Genomic DNA, 21,016 nt, shown 5'->3' with positions numbered 1-21,016 from the left:
AGCCATGGCGAAAATTGTAAACAAAAGTGGAGTGGGGGAGTGGCTGGGCCAAACGCAGATTCATACACGTTTTGTCTGGTGCCTGACCAGAGAAAACGTAACGTTGTCCCTCCGCCCGGCTACACACAGGCCCACAAATATTATCAGAGCACATATAAAATATGTAATAAATGCCAGACAACAAGTTTACACTAACTTATATTAAGTTAGCAATAGAAATAAGCATTAAAAATGCAATAAAAGGTAAGCTACACACAGAGTACACTTATTACTTACCTTAAAATGTTAATGTTAATGTGTGAGAGGTGAGTGGCAGGGTGTTTATTGAATAAAATCAGAATGGCACACCATCATCCTTTAACTTGACACTTAAAGCAAGAGGCTTATGATTCCTCTGTTTATCACAGCTAAGCCTAAATGCCATCATCAATGAGAGCCAACAAGTTAACAAAAGAGTAAATGAGAGAGAGAACGAGATCCAGAGTTCAGACAATGTAAGAACACAGGCTGAATAGGTAGTGGACTATCACTCGGTCAGGCGAAATAATTGCTTATTAATATGTCTACTTTTAGTTCATTCACGTACGTTTGTAAGAGTTTGTAAAACTTGTATCACAATATTTTTTTTATTATAATAATTATCTCACAATACAAATACAGTGGACCCCTGCCTTACGAACGCATCGCGTTACGTTAAATCCGCCATACGAAGCATTTGAACGCAAAAAATTTTGCTTCGCCTCACGATAAAAAACTCGCCTTACGTGATTCGTCTGGGACGTGTCCCACGTGTGGCCTCAGCGCCAGTGTTTACAAGCCAGCCAGTGCGGTCGCATCTACACATACATTCGGTACATTTCACATTATCCCAGTGTTTTTAGTGCTTGTAACTGCAAAATAAGTCACCATGGACCACAAGAAAGCTTCTAGTGCCATCCCTGTGGTAAAAAGGGCGAGAATTAGTATGGAATTGAAAAAAGAGATTAAGAAAATGTGTGCAAAGTGGGTTGAACTACAAATCTTTACGATTGAAAATCACCCTGACACAGCTACTGCAAGCCACGTTGGCAACCTGTACAATGACAATGTTATGGCCCATTTTAGGAAAATCTTAAAGGAACGGGAGGTACAGAGCTCTATGGACAGATTTGTTGTGCAACAGAGGTCCAGTGTCTCTCAAGCTGGTCCTAGTGGCATTAAAAGAGGAAGGGAAGTAACCCCAGAAAAGGACTTGCTACCTCAAGTCCTAATGGAAGGGGATTCCCCTTCTAAACAATAACTTCCACACTCTCCCCTCCTCCCATCCCACCAATCATCACCAAATCTTTAATAAAGGTGTCATGTATTCTATTCTTAGTAGAGTAGTAATTGTGCATGTCTTCTTCAGTTTGTGTGTATTAAAATTAATGAACATTAAAATGGTATAAAATACCGACAGATTGTTAGGTAAGACACATATGCAACAATTAAGTATCTTTATTTCGAAACGTTTCGCCTACACAGTAGGCTTCTTCAGTCGAGTACAGAAAAGTTGATAGAAGCAGAAGAGACTTGAAGACGATGTAATCAGTCCATCACCCTTGAAGTTTTGAGGTGGTCAGTCCCTCAGTCTGGAGAAGAGCATTGTTCCATAGTCTGAAACAATATGGAGTTGAAGTGACAGGATGGAGCTATATAAGGCTAAATTCTAGCACCCTCAAATCTAGTGAAAGAAAGCTGGTAGGCCTACATATGAAAGAATGGGTGTATGTGGTCAGTGTGCCCAGTATAAAAAAAAAATTTTAATCCAAAAATACAGTGTTTTTGGATTAAAACAGCGACTTTGCACTGTATTTTCGTATGGTATTTATTGTTGTATTCTAGTTTTCCTGGTCTCATTTTATAGAATGGAAGACATATTACAGAAATTGAGATGATTTTGACTGGTTTTACAATGAAAAGTACCTTGAAATTGAGTTCAAAGTAGCAGAAATGTTCGATTTTTACCAAAGTTCAAAAGTAAACAAATCATGCCAAGCATCCAATACACGTCAACTGGTGAGTCTAATATTCTTTCACAAGTGCGCTGATATTATTTATACCATTTCTACACTAATGCAGTAGTCTGCATAACAGTAAATCTTCTATTTTTTGTAAGAATAAAAATTCAAAGTGGAAAGCCAAAGAAATATAAGAGGGGCCTGGGGATGTGACTAACGAACAGAGAACTTGTTATTTTAGTACCAGGAATGTCTTTCTTGTTTATTCTGAACCCTATTCAGAAATTGGCATCTTTTAAAATTTGTGTGAAATTGGCAAAACGATGTGTCAACATCGTCGAGACCGCTAACTTCGCGAGAGCATAATTCCGTAAGTTTTCCATCAAATTTAATACTTTTGGTGTCATTATTATCGGGAAAAGATCTCGATCTTTTCATAAGATTTTTTTTTTTTTTTTTAAATTTGGCGACCCTGAGAACAAGTCTCGGAGAGGGCCTGGGGTCCCTGAAAGGGTTAAATCACTACATAGTTTCATAAGGAAAACAATGTAAAGAAATTATGTAGTACATACTACAGAGAGAAGAAATTGGTGGTTGATGGTGGAGAGATGCTGGCGGAGTTTGATGGAGAAGAGATATTGGGCACAGCATCTGACTTACTGACTTGACTGATTGACTTACTGAATTGACTGATTGACTTACTGACTTGACTGAATGACTTACTGACTTGACTGAATGACTTACTGACTTGACTGAATGACTTACTGACTTGACTGAATGACTTACTGACTTGACTGAATGACACTGACTTGACTGAATGACTTACTGACTTGACTGAATGACTTACTGACATGACTGAATGACTTAAAGCTAGACTTTTTCACTGAAGAGGACTCTGAAAGGGTGTCTAGAGCAGCTGATGCCTTATCTTCAGTTGTATAATGTACTACAGGGTAAAATAGAACAGAAATCCATTACAGAATTTATTCACACTCCAGTACAACCATCGACTTCAGTACCAGAACCTCTATTCTCCACCTCAGCCCAGTAGGGTCACAGCATAACTCTCCACTCTCTTCACAATCATCGACTAACACCAGCACCCACAATTTAAGGTAAGAAATACTATTATTTCTGTTGCAGTTATAGTCTTAAGCAATAAATACCACATACAGTGGAACCCCGAATATAGGCCGCTGCATTTATTGGCCAGAATGTATTTAGGCCGGCTTTTGGGCGGAAATTGTGCTCAATAATTTGGCCAGTGCTTCGCAAATCGGCCATACTGTACGCATCAGCCCACCTCCCGCCGTGACACCGTGCATAGGTGAGTCAGTCTCCCTGTGTCTCTTGGTGAATGAGCATATACTCCATGCATTCATCCAAACATTTCCTTAAAATCCATTGATTTTTGTGCTTGTTTATTAAGTGCGACTGAAATAAACCACCATGGGTCCAATGGAAGATGTGGAGAGAGGCAGGGAGTGTAGCAGAGAAACCAGGAGTGTGGAAGGGAGTGTAGCAGGCATGCAGGGAGTGTAGCAGAGAAACAGGGAGTGTGGAAGGGAGGCAGGGAGCATAGCAGGCATGCAGGGAGTGTAGCAAGGAAACAGGGAGTGTGGAAGGGAGGCAGGGAGTAGCAATTCTTAATCGTCTCATGTACAGAATCAAACAGTTTTTGTCTCCCTGGTTGCATGGATTCATGCATGGAAGGAGCGTGCATCATTGCATTACCACCTTTCTCACTCTGCACACTGACAGCTCATACACTACCTTCCTTGACCTTAAATCTGCTTTCGATGTAGCCAACTGACATATAATCATTAGTGAACTTGCCAGAATGGATGTTGGAGGGTGACTTCTCCGCTGGATTAACCCTTTGACTGTCGCGGCCGTATATATACGTCTTACGAGGTACCATGTTTGACGTATATATACTCATAAATTCTAGCGGGTTCAAATCAAGAAGGAGAAAACTGGTAGGCCCACATGTGAGAGAATGGGTCTGTGTGGTCAGTGTGCACCATATAAAAAAAAATCCTGGAGCACGCAGTGCATAATGAGAAAAAAAACTCCGACCATTTTTTTTAATTAAAATGCCGACTTTGTGGTCTATTTTCGTATAGTATTTATGGTTGTATTCTTGTTTTCTTAGTCTCATTTAATAGAATGGAAAACATCTTATAGAAATAGAGGTGATTTTGATTGATTTTACTATAAAAAGAACCTGGAAATGGAGCTCAAAGTAGGGGAAATGTTTGATTTTTGCCGATGTTCAAAAGTAAACAGATGATATAAATGGAAGACAGGAATAAATAAAGGGGATGTAAATAGTGTGCTGAAAATATCTAGCCTAGACAGGACTCGCAGCAATGGTTTTAAGTTGGAAAATTCAGATTCAGGAAGGATATAGGAAAGTACTGGTTTGGTAATAGAGTTGTGGATGAGTGGAACAAACTCCCGAGTACAGTTATAGAGGCCAGAACGTTGTGTAGCTTTAAAAATAGGTTGGATAAATACATGAGTGGATGTGGGTGGGTGTGAGTTGGACCTGATAGCTTGTGCTACCAGGTCAGTTGCCATGTTCCTCCCTTAAGTCAATGTGACCTGACCTGACTGGGTTGGGTGCATTGGCTTAAGCCAGTAGGAGACTTGGACCTGCCTCGCATGGGCCAGTAGGCCTGCTGCAGTGTTCCTTCGTTCTTATGTTCTTATGTCATTGTCCAATAAATGTCCAACTAGCCATTCTAATATGCAGTCATGAATGGGTTTATGTTATTTATACAATTATTACAGTATTGCAGTAGTCTGCATAACAATCTTATATTTTTTGTTTGAATAAAAATTCAAAATAGAAAGCAAGAGTAACATCAAAGGGGCTTGGAGACGTGACTGATGAACAAAGAAAATGTTATTTTAGAGCCAGGAATGTCTGCATTGTTCATTCTGGACCTTATTTCGAAATTGTCATATTTTTTTCATTTTCGTGAAATTGGCCAAATTGCAAATTTCTAACCACGTTATTGGGTAGTTGAAATCGGCAAATGGGCGGTTTCTTGTACTCAATTGATAGAAAAAATGGAGTTCTAAAGAAAGAGCATTGAGTTTGGTGTACTGGAACAGTGGAATTAGCGGAAAATAGGGCTCAAGGTGGGCGAAATCACCGATTTGTAAATATCGCCGAGGTCGCTAACTTTGCGAGAGCGTAATTCCGTCAGTTTTCCATCAAATTTCGTGTTTTTGGTGTCATTACAATTGGGAAAAGATTCTCTATCATTTCATAAGAAAAAATAATTTTTTTTTTTTTTTTTTGAAATTTTGCGACACCAGGAGACACCTCAGGATTGGGGGTTGCGACACTCAAGGGGTTAAAGGCTACCTGTCCAAGAGAAAGTTGTCTGTGTTGTTCCAGGGAAATAGAAGTATAACTAAAGACTTTGAATTAGGAACCCCACAGGGAGGTGTGCTCAGTCCCACACTATTCAATATTCTAATTAATGCCTTACTTAATGCTATGCCTATCCAGCCCCATCATTATATGATTAGTTTTGCTGATGATATAATGATTCACACCACCGGATTCTCCAACACCCAAAACATCCTTAACCATGTACTAGCCTCGTGTCAGGACCTGGGTTTGATAATCTCTACTGATAAAACAAAGATACTCAATAGGCGTCCTCCTAGACAGGCGCAGTTCGTCACATCCAGTTGCATGATGGGTCTCTTCTAGAATATGTAAGCAGATACAGGTATCTAGGCTTTGAGGTTCCACTGCTTGGACCTGTTGTAATGAGACTTTGTCGCCAATACAAAGAAAGACCGAGTTGTGGCAAGGTTTCACCCAAGGTATGGTGCTAATGTTAAAATTGTTAAAATGATGTACCTTGCTTATATTAGATCATTGGTTAATTATGCTGCGCCACTACTTGCTCTTGTGTCTGACTGGAAGCTTGGAGGGCTGGAAAAACTGCAGAACGAAGCAATGAGGATCATTTTAGGATGCCCTCGCACTGCCAAAATTTTAAATATGCAAAAAGAACTTGATGTCCCAAGCATCAGAGATCGTGTTACTGAAAGAAATATCCTAATTGGGGTTAATATGCTCAGGCAAGCCCATTCAAACCCCTGCACAGAAGCCCTCCAAACTTTCCTCAGCACTGGTGAACACCCCTCCAGATGGATCGAAAAAACTGGTACTGACCTCTGCATGAATCAGATACATGATCTATGTCATGTAAGGCAACAGCAGCACTTCTCTGCTCCATGGGATATTACCCCATTCCAAACTACCATTCCTCCATTTCCCCCCCAAACTACTTCTTAACCCTTTGAGGGTCCGTCTTGTAGATCTACGGCTTTACATTCAGGGTCCAAACCGTAGATCTACGTCATGAGCTCAGCTCACTGATAAACTGTGAGTGGTACATTTGGGCCTAGATATGAGAGAATACATATATGTGGTATGTGTGCACCACATAAAACAGATACTGCAGCACGCTGTGTATAATGAGAGAAAAAAACTGAAATCATGATTTTTCGATTAAAACAGCGACTTTGCAGTGTTTTTTTGTATGTTTTTTGTAGTTCTATTTGCGATTTCTTGGTCTCATTTGATAGAATGGAAGACATATTACAGAAATAGAGATGATTTTGAATGGTATTAGCACTGGAAATGGCTTGAAACTGAGCTCGAAGTAGCGGAAATGTTAAATTTTTGCCGATATTCAAGAGTAAACAAACGACCTCACACGTCTAATACACGCCAGCTGGTGGGTCTAATATGCATTCACAAATATGGTGATGATATTTATACAATTATTACAGCATGGCATAACAGTAAATCTTCTATTTTTTGGTGTGAATAAAAATTCATTATGTGAATAAAAAATCAAAATGGAATTTATTTGTAAAGCCTCAAAACATAACTAATGAACAGAGGAAATGTTAGTTTAGTTCCAGGAATACCTACATTGTTTATTCTGGACCCTATTTTGAAATTGGAATATTTTGAACTTTATGTTAAATTGGCCAAATTAACAATTTCCGATCACTTTAATTTGTAGTTGAAACAGTTGACTTGGCAATTTCTTGTGCTCAATCGATAGAATAGAAGTAATACTAGTGAAATAGCTAAGAATTTGGTTGACTGGAATAATGTAATTGGCCTAAAATGGGAGTCAAAGTCGGCAAAATCGCCGATTCGTAATTATCGCTGACACATCAAAATTCACGAGAGCATAATTTCGTCAATTTTCCATCAAATTTCGTACTTTTTGTTTTATTACCTTCACAAAAAGATTCTATACCATTTCATAAGAAAAAATAAATTTTTTTTTTTGAAAATTCTTGGACACTGGGGCACCACTTCAGATTTGGGCCTTGGACCCTGAAGGGGTTAAATCACCACCAAAACTTCGCCTTGAAGCCAAACATGATGCTTTAACCTGTATTGATAACTTAGTCACACAGCACACACTCTTGCAAATTATTTACTTTGATGGTTCTGTTCACCAATCCACTGGTGCAGCTGGTAGTGCTGCTGTTGTCATACAGAGTGATGGTTCTCTTAAAGAAATTGGAGCACGCATTAATAATTGGGCCTCTACCCTTCAGACAGAACTGTTTGCCATACTCCTTGCACTCAAATGTGTCCATGTATCTAAGATTGACACTTTAATTGTAACTGATTCTCTGTCATCCACAAATGCTCTTAACTCATTAAGTATAAATTGTGGCATGCTTGTGTCAGAAGCCAGACATAGGTATGGTAAGATTGTGGACAGTGGAGTCAGAGTGCACATGCTGTGGATTCCATCTTACATTGGCCTTCAGATGCATGATAAAACTGATAAATTGGCTAAGCTGTAGCTCTCAAAGAGGGGGGTAGATTGCAATCTTGGCTTGTCAGTTAGCTTGTCAGTTTGAGAACAATAATATGAAAAGAACTTCAACTGAATTTTATTGACTTAAGACTCAGGGAGATTGACACCAGTGAGTCCATCTATCATCATTGTATCATGCAGGAGGAGCCACATGTCTATGGTGCATCCAACAAAATAAGTAGACTCTTGGATGTCACTACTGCCCGGCTCCAGCTTGGTTGCAAGTATCTTCGGCAGGTTAAATCACCACCACCAGATGTAGACCAAACGAAATGTAAACTTTGCCAGATGGACTATTGTCACACCTTGCGTCATTATGTACTGGAGTGCGATAAAATTAATGAATTTAGAGACAACTCACTCAGAAATGTTCAAGAAATGGCAAAGTATTTTATCCACAGTGGTATATTAACCCTTTCAGGGTCCGTCCCGTAGATCTACGGCTTTACGTTCAGGGTCCAAACCGTAGATCTACACCATGAGCTTAGCTCACTCTGATAAACTGTGAGTGGTACATTTGGGCCTAGATATGAGAGAATACATCTATGTGGTATGTGTGCACCACATAAAACAGATCCTGCAGCACACTGTGTATAATGAGAGAAAAAAAATGAAATCATGATTTTTCGATTAAAACAGCAACTTTGCAGTGTATTTTCGTATGTTTTTTATAGTTGTGTTTCCGATTTCTTGGTCTCATTTGATAGAATGGAAGACATATTACAGAAATAGAGATGATTTTGATTGGTTTTAGCACTGGAAATGGCTTGAAACTGAGCTCAAAGTAGCGGAAATGTTAAATTTTTGCCGATATTCAAGAGTAAACAAACGACCTCACACGTCTAATACACGTCAGCTGGTGGGTCTAATATACATTCACAAATATGGTGATGATATTTATACAATTATTACAGTATTGCATAACAGTAAATCTTCTATTTTTTGGTGTGAATAAAAATTCATTATGTGAATAAAAAATCAAAATGGAATTTATTTGTAAAGCCTCAAAACATAACTAATGAACAGAGGAAATGTTAGTTTAGTGCCAGGAATGCCTACATTGTTCATTCTGGACCCTATTTTGAAATTGGAATATTTTGAACTTTGTGTTAAATTGGCCAAATTAACAATTTCCGATCACTTTATTTTGTAGTTGAAACAGTTGACTTGGCGATTTCTTGTGCTCAATCGATAGAATAGAAGTAATACTAGTGAAATAGCTAAGAATTTGGTTGATTGGAATAATGTAATCGGCCTAAAATGGGAGTCAAAGTCGGCAAAATCGCAGATTCGTAAATATCGCTGACACATCAAAATTCGCGAGAGCATAATTTCGTCAATTTTCCACCAAATTTCGTACTTTTTGTTTTATTACATTCACAAAAAGATTCTCTACGATTTCATAAGAAAAAATAAAAAATTTTTTTTTTGAAAATTCTTAGACACTGGTGCGTGACTCCAGATTTGGGCCTTGGACCCTGAAAGGGTTAAAGACCATTCTGGAGAAATACCGTGACTTTGCTCTCTGTAAATAAAGCATTACCACGTGTGTGTGTGTGTGTGTGTGTGTGTGTGTGTGTGTGTGTGTGTGTACTCACCTATTTGTGGTTGCAGGGGTCGAGTCTTAGCTCCTGGCCCTGTGTGTGTGTGTGTGTGTTTGTCTGTCTGTCTGTCTGTCTGTCTCAACAATCAATATTTGCACCAATAACTCATTACAGTTGTGACTGGGTGTGGAAGTGTGAATTGCTTATTACTCTATAATTTGTTCATGATTGTAGCCATGTATAAACGTAAGTAACGATACTTACAGGATTCATTAATTTTGTAACTTGCGAGTTCATTACCTTTCTACCTAGTTCAGCTATCAAAACTTTGGGGGCCCAGTCCCTGGACCCATTACATACCTCTGTAATCTGTAAATACCTTTGTAACTTGTCATGATTGTGACCAGACCTACCTGGAGTTCATTACCTTTGTAAATTGTGACTTCATTACCTTTGTAAATTGTCAGTTCATTACCTTTGTAACTTGCTCAGCTATCAAAACTTTGAGGCCCAGTCCCTGGATCCATTATGTACCTCTGTTATCTTTTGACTACCACCCACAGGATGGGTATGGGGTGCATAATAAAGATATTAAACTGAACTGAATTGAGTGTAGCAGGCAGGGAGGGAAATAACCCCAGAGAGAGCTTTGATACCTGAAGTCCTTATGGAGGGGGATTCCTCTTCCAAACAATAATCAGTCCTCCCTCTCTCTTCCTCCCTGTCTTCCATAAGCCAACAAAAGTCTTCAATAAAGGTATGTAATAGTGATTTAAATGTTCATTTATTTATTTTATTTAGTTCTCATTGTTTTGTGTATGAAAAACTATAATTAATCTTTAAAAAATGTATTTTTTGTTAATATTTTTGGGTGTCTGGAACAGATTAATTGTCTTTATATTAATTCTTATGGGAAATATTGCTTCGAATTTAGGCCGCTCTTCTGGAACGGATTACAGCCGATATTCGGGGTTCCATTGTAATACATCACGACAATGAACTACAATTATATATTCACTTTTGTTTTTGTAAGATCTGGAGGTCTAAAAAAAACGTTGTTTGAGGGGGAAGCTCACATCCTGAATTTTTGCTCGTATCCAGAAACAAAAAATCGACCAAGCGACTGCTCGTATCCTGAAAAACTTGTATGGTGGGGCACTCATAAGCCGAGGTTCCACTGTACGTATGTATGTGTAGATGCACATGTTAACACCATTTTTTCACAGTGGTTGTTCTGCATATAGATGCACACATTAACATGTGTATAGATGCATATGTTAACATATACATAGATGCACATGTTAACATATACATAGATGCAAATGTTAACATGTATATAGATTGTTATGCAGGGTTCTGCATGACATCGTAATGTACATATGGTGGAGAAGTGTGCCATAATAATATGAATATTATAGTTGTAAAGAATAATTTTATAATTGATAATGTGCATTTGGGGGTACTGTAAAGTACTTTAACTGTAATTATAAAGAAATTCTGTTAATGATTTATTTTCCAAGGATGTTTGGGTACGCGGAGTAAGCGTGGTTTGGGGGAGTCACGTGACGTTAGCATGGTGTGTAGAGGCTGGCGTCGGAGATGCTGTGTATTTAAGATAAGTTTGTAGTTGTGCACTCATTTTGTTTATCCAACTCAAGCCATAGGCTCTCATATGGCTTACCTGTATGTTCACCCAGGCTCTGACATGGTCAGGGTGCTGTGGGATGAGTGAGTGAGGAAATAAGAAATGAGGTTTGTAGTGTAGTGACGGCCTGACACTGACGAGGCCTAGTGTTATGGTGGCTGAACCTTCAGCCAGCGGTTGTTTGTGTACCCTCATTTGGGCGTTTAGGAGTAAGGTTTTTCTGTTATGTTATGTTATGGTGACTAAATAGATATATTTTCCTAATTGGGATTTTTGCCTACCCTCTGTTACCCAACCCCTTGAAGTACACATACCAGTTTAGCGCTTTCTGTTTTGACTGGGATAGCCCTGGGTGGCCGGTTTGGGCTTGAGATGTGAGTAACTTTTTCCTTTTCCCTTAGACCAGGCTCAAGCCCCCAGCTATCCCACATTTTTGCGTAACATGGGGCCTGTCCGGGAGAATTATCAAATTTTTGTGGTAATTCAAGTTTGCAACCTGGAAAGTCAATAATCATTCTTTACTGGGTTGGTCAGAGGAAGCATTCACTATAATATTCATATTATTATGGCACACTTCTCTACCATATGTACATTACGATGTCATGCAGAACCCTGCATAACATAGATGCACATGTTAACATGTATATAGATGCACATGTTAACATGTATATAGATGCACATGTTAACATGTACATAGATGTGTGTGCTTGAGTATGTGAGTGCATGCACACACATGCATAGGGGTTCATGCATGCATTGCATGTGTGTGTGCACTTGGGTGTGCATGCATGTAAGTAAAAATAATTGCTATATGGTACTTTCTCTTTCTAGATTTTCGTAGGAATCTGGTTCTTCTCTCGACACCTAGATCCATCAAAGCAGTTTCTGAAGCGCTTGTTAAATGAAGGTGGGCAAAGTATTTTGCACTTAACAGATCAACAGATGTCAAATTATTATAGTAATTTTGGGAAAGATATGTGTGTAAAAGCTGGATCATTTGTAGAAAAGAGTTCTGAAGGCAAATGTGTGTGTAAAGCTGGCTGGTTAGGACGAAGGTGTGGTGTGCCTGAAATAATGCAAAGAACTGAATGGATGCAAAATCCTGAACTCTCAAAAAACTTGCAGCTGAAAAAGAGAGTTAAAAGAGTTATTTTAGTGACGCCTTTTTCTTACGAGTTTGACATATTTGAGATTAATGTGAATGAGCTTCATGAGCTTGTTGATGTGTTTGTTATTGGAGAAGCAAACTGCACATTATGTAATACTGGGAATTCTCATTCTCTTCTAAATAAATTAAAAAATGGCTGGCTTAAAGATTATCAAAGCAAGATGATATATGTACCTGTCCATGAAAAGGATTTAAAAAATAGCTCCTTTATGCAAACTCTTATTCATTCTGGTCTACGTTTAGTGAGCGATGTCCGCCCAGATGACCTCCTCATTTTGACAAATGGAGAAGAGATCCTAAATCGTGATGTGGTTGTCTTTTTAAAACTTTTCCAGGGATATCCATTGCCAGTTAAGTGTCAGTACAGGAATTATCTCTATGGATTTTACTGGCATAACTCCCAGGTCAGTTCTAATATTACAGACCCACAGATATGTGCAGTGTCTTTCCAATTCTTAGCCAATGCCTTTGAATATCAGATATCTCGGCTACAAGCAGGAAATGTTCTAGAAGAAGATCTAAATTTCTTCACTACGAATGAACAACCAGTAGCTGAATGGACCATTGCAGAAGCTGGTTGGAGATGTCATTTATGCCTTTCTGTTCAAAACATTTTTTACAAATTTATGGACTACCCACATAACCTTCGGCCTAAATGGTTCACAGAATCCTCTTCCAGTATGTTGCCTTTTATACAACGACTCATAAAGTTTGGTCAAGATGAAGCTCTTGATCCAGTGGGAAATGCTGAGTTTCCTCAGAAAGAAAATTTACCTTTGTACTTGTGGAACAGTAAAGAAAGCTATGTTCATCTGCTGAAGAACCCATACGAGACAGTGTCCATCCATAACCTTGTCTAGTGCCTTGCCGCTCATACTTTGTGCCAAGCGACTGAGCTAGTCGGATAGGGAAGACTTTGTTATTTAATGATGCACTGATACCTGATAATGTATTCCTATGTGGCTTCTCATGTTGCCCTATGTAATCTTTCTACAAAAAAATATACTTTTATATATTATTATATAAGTTTGTTAAATATAAGGCATACTCAAAGCTTTTTGAGATAGTGTACATACAGTGATTTTGTTTACTAGCTGTAAAACTCTCAGTAATTGCAGATAAGTATAAAACAACAGACTGTTGATAATTACATAATCATTTATACTTGCACTGCAGACTTCCTTGTTATCGCAGTAAATATATTGCAATATGTACATAATATTTTTATACATAAAGTGTTAGATATTTTAATACTATATTGCATTTACAAAGTCAAAAGCAGGAATCATTAGTGTGTGATATACTAAATCTGATGTTTAATTTTCTCTTATAATCTTGAAACTCTGCAGAGATTTCCACTTCTTCCTCACAACAGTCCACTAATTTAAATCTCTGAGTTTGGCTGGAAGTTGTTTAGGTGCCCATTTGGTTACCTTTTGTAGGATACTACAATACCCTACTATATATACATTATTTGATTAATATATAGTGTCTAGATTCTTTGCCAGTATTTTTGGTTTTAGCTGTGAAATATGGTTATATACTTTAACTGTATAGTGTGTTTATAATTTGGCTACACAGTAGAGGTGTATTCTTAATTGAACTGCACAGTTAAGGTGCATTGTTAATGTAGCTGCACTGTAAAGTGATTAATTATTTTTAATTGAACTGTGCATTAAAGATGTATTCCTAATCTAGCTGCACATTAAACATATATTATTTCACTTGCACATTAAAGGTACTGCATATTCCTATGTTACTTGCACAGTGAAGTTATACTTTTGGCATAGCTACATATTGCATGATTATTCTTTATTTAAATACACAGTAGTGTGCAAGTCTTAGATGTGGCTACTTGTTACAGCTGTGCTGCCGTTGTAGCCGTAGATTAAAATTAAAACCTCACTTAGCTGCAGAATGCAAGTAAAGCCTTTATTAAATGTTCGGCCACCTCACAAAAATGGTTTATCTTCTAAAGATGGAAGACTTTAAATACGCACGTCTCTGTGGTAAGTTTTATTCTTGAGAATGCAGCGATTCAAAGAAAATGCCTGATTTCTATCAACTTAGTGAAACTGGAATACAGTGGACCCCCGGTTAACGATATTTTTTCACTCCAGAAGTATGTTCAGGTGCCAGTACTGACCGAATTTGTTCCCATAAGGAATATCGTGAAGTAGATTAGTCCATTTCAGACCCCCAAACATACACGTACAAACGCACTTACATAAATACACTTACATAATTGGTCGCATTCGGAGGTGATCGTTATGCGGGGGTCCACTGTATAGCTAAAAAAAGATGATGAAAGTGTGTCTACTTTTTTGGGTCACACTGCCTTCGTGGGGAACAGCTGATGTGTTAAAAAAAAAAAAATAGGATTCTTTGTGCTCCATGAAACAATTTCCTCTTGAACATTCTCAAGGGCTTTGAGAAGCAAGATGGTCCCTTGTTATATACAGTATTATTATTATTATTATTATTATTATTATTATTATTATTATTATTATTTTTATTATTAGAAACTGAATTCTAAACCTAGTGCACAGAAGAATTAACAGTCTTCCCTTTTTTTTTAGCATGCTTGTTTTGAGTTGATGCAACAATTTGAAAACTGTTCAAATTCTGATCAAAATATTAATCTCATGTGTCTGGCAATTTAGTAAGTGTGAAAAGAATCTCTTAACCCTTTGAGGGTTTTGGACGTACTAGTACGCCTAAATTCTAGCGCCCTCAAATCTAGTGGGAGAAAGCTGGTAGGCCTTCATATGAAAGAATGGGTCTATGTGGTCAGTGTGCACAGTCTAAAAAAGATCCTGCAGCACACAGTGCATAATGAGAAAAAAAAAACTTTGACCATTTTTTTGGAATAAAACAGCGACTTTGCACTGTATTTTCGTATGGTATTTATTGTTGTATTCTAGTTTTCTTGGTCTCATTTTATAGAATGGAAGACATGTTACAGAAATTGAGATGATTTCGACTGGTTTTACAATGAAAGTACCTTGAAATTGAGCTCAAAGTAGCAGAAATGTTCGATTTTTACCAAATTTCAAAAGTAAACAAATCGTGCCAAGCGTGGAATACACGTCAACTGGTGAGTCTAATATTCTTTCACAAGTGCGCCAATAATATTTATACCATTTTTTACACTAATGCAGTAGTCTGCATAACAGTAAATCTTATATTTTTTCTGAGAATAAAAATTCAAAGCGGAAAGCAAAAGAATATAAGAGGGGCCTTGAGACGTGACTAATGACCAGAGGAAATGTCATTTTAGTGCCAGGAATGTCTTTCTTGTTTATTCTGGACCCTATTCTGAAATTGGCATCTTTTGAAATTTGTGTGAAATTGGCAAAATTGCTAAATTCTGACCACTGTACTGGATAGTTGAATTTCATAAATGGGTGGTTTCTTGCACCCATTCGATAGACAAAATGGAGTTCTAGCGAAATATTCATGTTTTTTGTCGACTAGTACAGTGGAATTGGCCAAAAATGGGGCTCAAAGTGGGCAAAATCACCGATGCGTAAACATCGCCGAGACCGCTAACTTTGCGAGAGCATAATTCCGTAAGTTTTCCATCAAATTTCAAACTTTTGGTGTCTTTATGATCGGGAAAAGATTCTCTATCTTTTCATAAGAGAAAATAATTTTTTTTTTTTTTAAATTTGGCCGACCCTGAGAACGAGTTTCGGAGAGGGCCTGTCGACCCTCAAAGGGTTAAGGGCCAGCACTGGTTCTGCACTGCTTTTTAATTATAGGTTATAGTGTGTCTTATGGTAATTGGACAAGGAGAATAACTACTTGTAGTTTGATGTTTAGTTTGCTTAATGTTTGTTTAGCATTTAATCTGTCATTACCTGACCCATTGTTACATAATAGAAAGATTATAAAGTTGAATTACATTGTATTAAAAGAATATTTTCTACTGTATCCCTCGCTATTAATAAAATTGTATGCTTTAATAACACAGTATTAACAGTGATAGTATCTTTTATGGAGCAGAAAATTACTACACTTGTATAGTGTTGTACAATGTTAATTGTCTCTTGACAAGGTATTGTTATTTACCTGTTTATAATAATTATAAATTACAGTATAGTAAATTATGATGACAAATCATATAATAATAATAATAATAATAATAAAAAGTAAAATATAGTAAAGTATATGAATATGTCTGAATCCAGAAAATTAATTATTACAAAGTGAAATCAAAGAATTTTTTGTTTTAGGGAAATTCTGAATATGCCTAATTGTAGTTCTACCTAATAGGTATATGTGTATTGTGGGCACGGGTGTCAGTTTGGAAAATGTCACACCTCATTCACACCCATACTTGATAACCTCTCTAAGCCCAGAAAGGTCCTTGTATGCATTTTGTGCTCATTAACGGCCTTCATTGCCTCTAATCACCAGGTGATGTTTGCTTATTATAATATAAAATGAAATAAAATATTTATTTCTTTGCTAAGGTTACAGTGTGTGTTTACATTTCACAATTTGATTGGTACAAAGAAAGCCACTATCATGCCAAGGCATTTCGGGCAGACTTAACCTAATACAGTGGTACCTCAGGATACGAACTTAATTCGTTCCAGAAGGCTGTTCGAGTGCCGATACCGAACGAATTTGTTCCCTTATGGAATAATGTAAATTAGATTAATCTGTTTCAGACCCCCCAAAAATACACCTACAAAAGCACTTGCATAAATACACTTACATAATTGTTCGAGTTTTGAGCTGTTCGTATCCCGAGGTACCACTGTACTTGTACTTGTGGTTGAATTCAGGTGAGGCTCCTGTAATAATACTCCAGAACCCAATTGTTAATCTTGCTTAGAGCCTAAACATTATGCTTGGATCTCACTTCATGAATGCTGACTCAGCCAGAGCCTTGTTGCCCTCCTAGATGTCCTCCATCTGTTTTCATAATTTCTGCCGGTCTCTACTACTCTTTGATATTTTTTGTAGAGGATAGCCATTTGCTTTGTATGTTGCACAGGACCTGTGATACACTTACTATGTGTCTGGCTTGCCTTCTATCAAGCTGAACTGGCATGATTCCTAAATGTACTTAGCATAGGATGGTTCTTCATTTGAGAGTCTGACTGTTGTGCCATGTCATCTCTTTTTACTATGGGCCTTCGTCCATTGGTGAGCCCAGCACCCATCTTGCCTCAAGGGGCTTCCTGGTGCTTTTTACATACAGATTGGGGTTGAAGGAACTTGATTACTTTTCTGGTTCTTCCTAGACTGAGTCTCTTGCCTGCTTTCTCTGTAGCTGATACTGTAGCTAATGTCTATACTTACAAATACAGTAGGGCCCCACTTATACGGCAGGTTAGGTTCCAGGCTACTGCCGGAAAGTGGACATTGCCGGAAAGCAGAACACCATTTGTTTCCATTTATAAATGCCAGATAACAAGTTTACAAGTTTACACTAACATATGTTAAGTTAGCAACAGAACAAGGCATTAAAAAACAATAAAAAGTAAAATATACACACAGTACACTCATTACTTGCCTCAAAATATTTGTAGTCTTAATGTTGGGTGAGTAGTGTTTATTGTAAGAAGTTAGGTGTGGTAGGTATGGTAGCCAGCCAGGCCACCCAACCCCACCCCACCCAACCCCACCCACACATAATATACTTCGACATTTAAAGAGTCCTAGGGTGATAAAATGCATATAGTGTACACTCATTACTTACCCTAAAATATTTGTAGTCTTAATGTAGGGTGCAAGGTGGATAGGGTAGATAGGTATGAATAGTATGGTGGGTATCATAACCCTATCTGGCCACCCCACCCACACATTATATGCTAGGCATTTAAAGCACCCTAGAGTGATAAAAGCATATACAATACACTCATTACTTGCCTATATATATTTGTAGTCTTAATGTAGGGTGAGAGGTGAGTAAACGAGATTAAACAAATAAACTAGAGAGAATAAGTACATGAGAGAGGACAGATGCGCGTTATGTAAAGAAACCAGCCGAACGCATATGGTTTTAGTTCACTCCTGCAAGCTGCCTAGAAAAGCATAGCATGTTTACTATATAATTTTGAAAAAAATATTGATGGATTAAGCAAATTGTCTATATTAACGTTTTATACGACATTTAATGCACCTCAGTGATTATTATTGTTATTATTATTATTATTTTCATTGTTAATTTGGTGTCTTCAGGACTAATAAGACACTCTTAGTGATTTTAATGTGTACCTGCATGCCAGCACAGTGTGTTAATTTACTTAGGTACAGGTACACATAAGTACATGTATAATTGTCAGAGTATACATAAAATATGAAATAACTTTAAAAACTTGAAATTTTGGAAAGTTTCCAAACATAATGGAGAGACGCAGTGCTCACGGAGAATGTAAACAAACCGGGTGGTGTATGCTGTATTAGAATGACCAGGAGCCATATAGAGAGTTTTGATCATAATTTTAAATTGCCCTATTAGCGGAACACCATAAGGTGAAACACCGTAAAGCAGGGCCGTGCTGTATGTGGCTAATGATCTGGCATCTCATTTGCTAATGCATATTTCAGCTTTTGCCAGCAGTGATATCTTGTGTCTAGTGATTTGGGATGGTGCTTGCTTCAGTACTCTCTCTGGGCCCCATTCTTGTTTCTTGGTTTCCATAATTGTTCCAAACTGAGCCTCTTTAAACAAGGTCCCTTCTGGGGCTTTTCTTCTCTAAATTAAGACTTGTTTCCTGCCTGTAGGTAACTGGCTTGCTTTACACTGGACACAGAAAATTCTAAATGTTTTCACATTTGCTCTGGGAAACATTTCCTTGTTGTTATTCTTCAGCACCTTTCTCAGTGACTGTTTTTGGTTGTTGTGAAGTGCATGTCGAATAAGATATGTGTTTCTCTTCCAGGATCTTACTAGTGTAGTAGCACCTCATCCTAAGGTTAAAGGCTTTGATTTTACACATGCACCTCATTATGTTCAAGATGGAATCAGTCTCTAGGGCTTGCCTGGATGAGCTGCCAGTATGAACCTCTATAAAGCCTTCCATCATATTCCGATTCATTTTGAATTCTGCAAGTTCTTTCATTTTTATGGATTGCACTGTCAATTTGTGGCTCTATGCTTTGACCTCAATATGGCACCCTGGAAATTTACATACATTTATCACCCTCTCATCTGCATTTATGTTCATGGTGGGTCTGTTCTGTGTACCCCAATAACTTTCTGGTAACTGATTTATCATCTCTTTGGCTCACTAAACATTACAGTTGACAGGCTTCTTCATTAACCCTGACAAATAATTTTTCCAGCAATCTCTACAGGGGTTAGGTGTACAGTTAAAACTTGATAATCTCCTCTGTGTTCCTCTAGATTCTAGATAAGCAGCTGCTGCTCTTCCACCTAAGATACAGGAGTTCTTGTCTTGGTTAACAGCTTCTGGGTGAGGCATAGAATTCATCACAAAGCATATGTTGCATGGCTCTGGCCTTCCTGCTCGTGCCCCTGTATTTTCTTGAGTGGTACAAGTGATATACTTGAATTCCTCTGATCTGCATAAAGATTTGTGTCTTCCTTCCTTGAGAGTTATTAGAGGCTTGACAGTGGTAGCTAGTGCCAGCCAACCTGTGGAGTTTGGTGCCCATCCCCTTTCTTCCTTCACACTCTCTCATGACCAACACCTTTGCTTCTGATTGGGGCATGGCCATCAATGTGTCCTCACAGCTCATGGGACTGTGATGTTCTTCCAGCTTCTGATTTTAATGAACTGGAAGGAACTCATGACTGTCCACATGGCAGTGATGATCTGGGGTTACCTACAGCAGAATTCAACCTTGACAGCATTTTCTGACAGTTGCACAGCCCTGGTTTAACTTCACTGCCCCAGCTTGAAGACCAGTGCTGCCCTTGTCTCCCTCATAGTGAAGATCTTATGTGAGTGGGAGTCCACCTATCTCTTTTCATTGCACTTATCTGGCATCTTAATACTCGGGTGGTTCAACTGCTGCATCATCTTTCAAGGTAGCATAAGTGGGCCCTTTATGTGGAGAATGCCTGATGTGGGTTTAATTTTCACAAGGGACAACTACAAGACCTCAGCCTTTGTCTCTCCCAGACTTTTCTTTCTCAACTGGTAGGCATACAGGTTTCATTATGTTATTCTGCCTACTCCTGTACAAATATTACCAGGCAATTACAGAGCACATAGCACTTGTAGGGTCTCCAGACCCAACAGGTATCAGTGTGATTGAGGTGTGACATATTCCAGGTTGTTTCTCCAGGGTTTCTGAATCAAAAATGTGTTTCATTATGTTCAAAATGCAGTTTTATTAATTGTAAGGTTGCTAATTTTTGTCTTCCATGAAAGAATGATTTTTGACAGTTAAGTGCTAGATGCCTAAAGTAGCATGTAGAAAGCAGAATTTTGAACTCCTAGGGATTAATAAAGTAAAGATACATGAAGTGAGCATGTGGTACAAGGTGAAAAGTATCACATGACTTACATCATTATGCCCTTAAGGAGGGAAAGGGAAAAATTTTCTTTAGTCTGGTAAAGGGCTCTTGATTCAGGGCATTGGAGCTCCTCTCCTTGGATCTAACCTGATTACCTCCCGTTCCCCAGGCACTATATGACACTCTATTGGTTGAGCCTTTCTCTGTGAATAATAATATGAGCATTGTGATGATACATGAATACATTACTGGTATTCTTCCTTAAATCTGTGTTATGTTGGTGGCAGCATTTAGATGCTGTTTATCTGAAGTCTAGAAGTGTTTTGATATGTATAGTGTGCCTTTCTTG

General features: G+C 38.1%; 1 protein-coding gene across 1 annotated transcript in view; it reads left to right on the top strand.

Moving 5' to 3' along the window:
• The window catches only part of Mgat3 (beta-1,4-mannosyl-glycoprotein 4-beta-N-acetylglucosaminyltransferase), a 34,206-nt gene extending 17,030 nt beyond the window's left edge, over window positions 1-17,176 (top strand). Inside the window, exon 3 of the mRNA XM_053777828.2 lies at window positions 11,885-17,176. Coding sequence (XP_053633803.1) covers window positions 11,885-13,081 — 1,197 coding nt within the window. The 3' untranslated portion in view covers window positions 13,082-17,176. The remainder of the gene's footprint in view (window positions 1-11,884) is intronic.
• The last annotated feature ends 3,840 nt before the right edge of the window (window positions 17,177-21,016 follow it).

Source organism: Cherax quadricarinatus, chromosome 18 (assembly GCF_038502225.1).
Source record: "Cherax quadricarinatus isolate ZL_2023a chromosome 18, ASM3850222v1, whole genome shotgun sequence".
In the NCBI taxonomy this organism is placed as follows: Eukaryota; Metazoa; Arthropoda; class Malacostraca; order Decapoda; family Parastacidae; genus Cherax; species Cherax quadricarinatus.
Note: the sequence above shows the minus strand (reverse complement) of the source record. Positions and strands in the feature narration are given on the sequence as shown.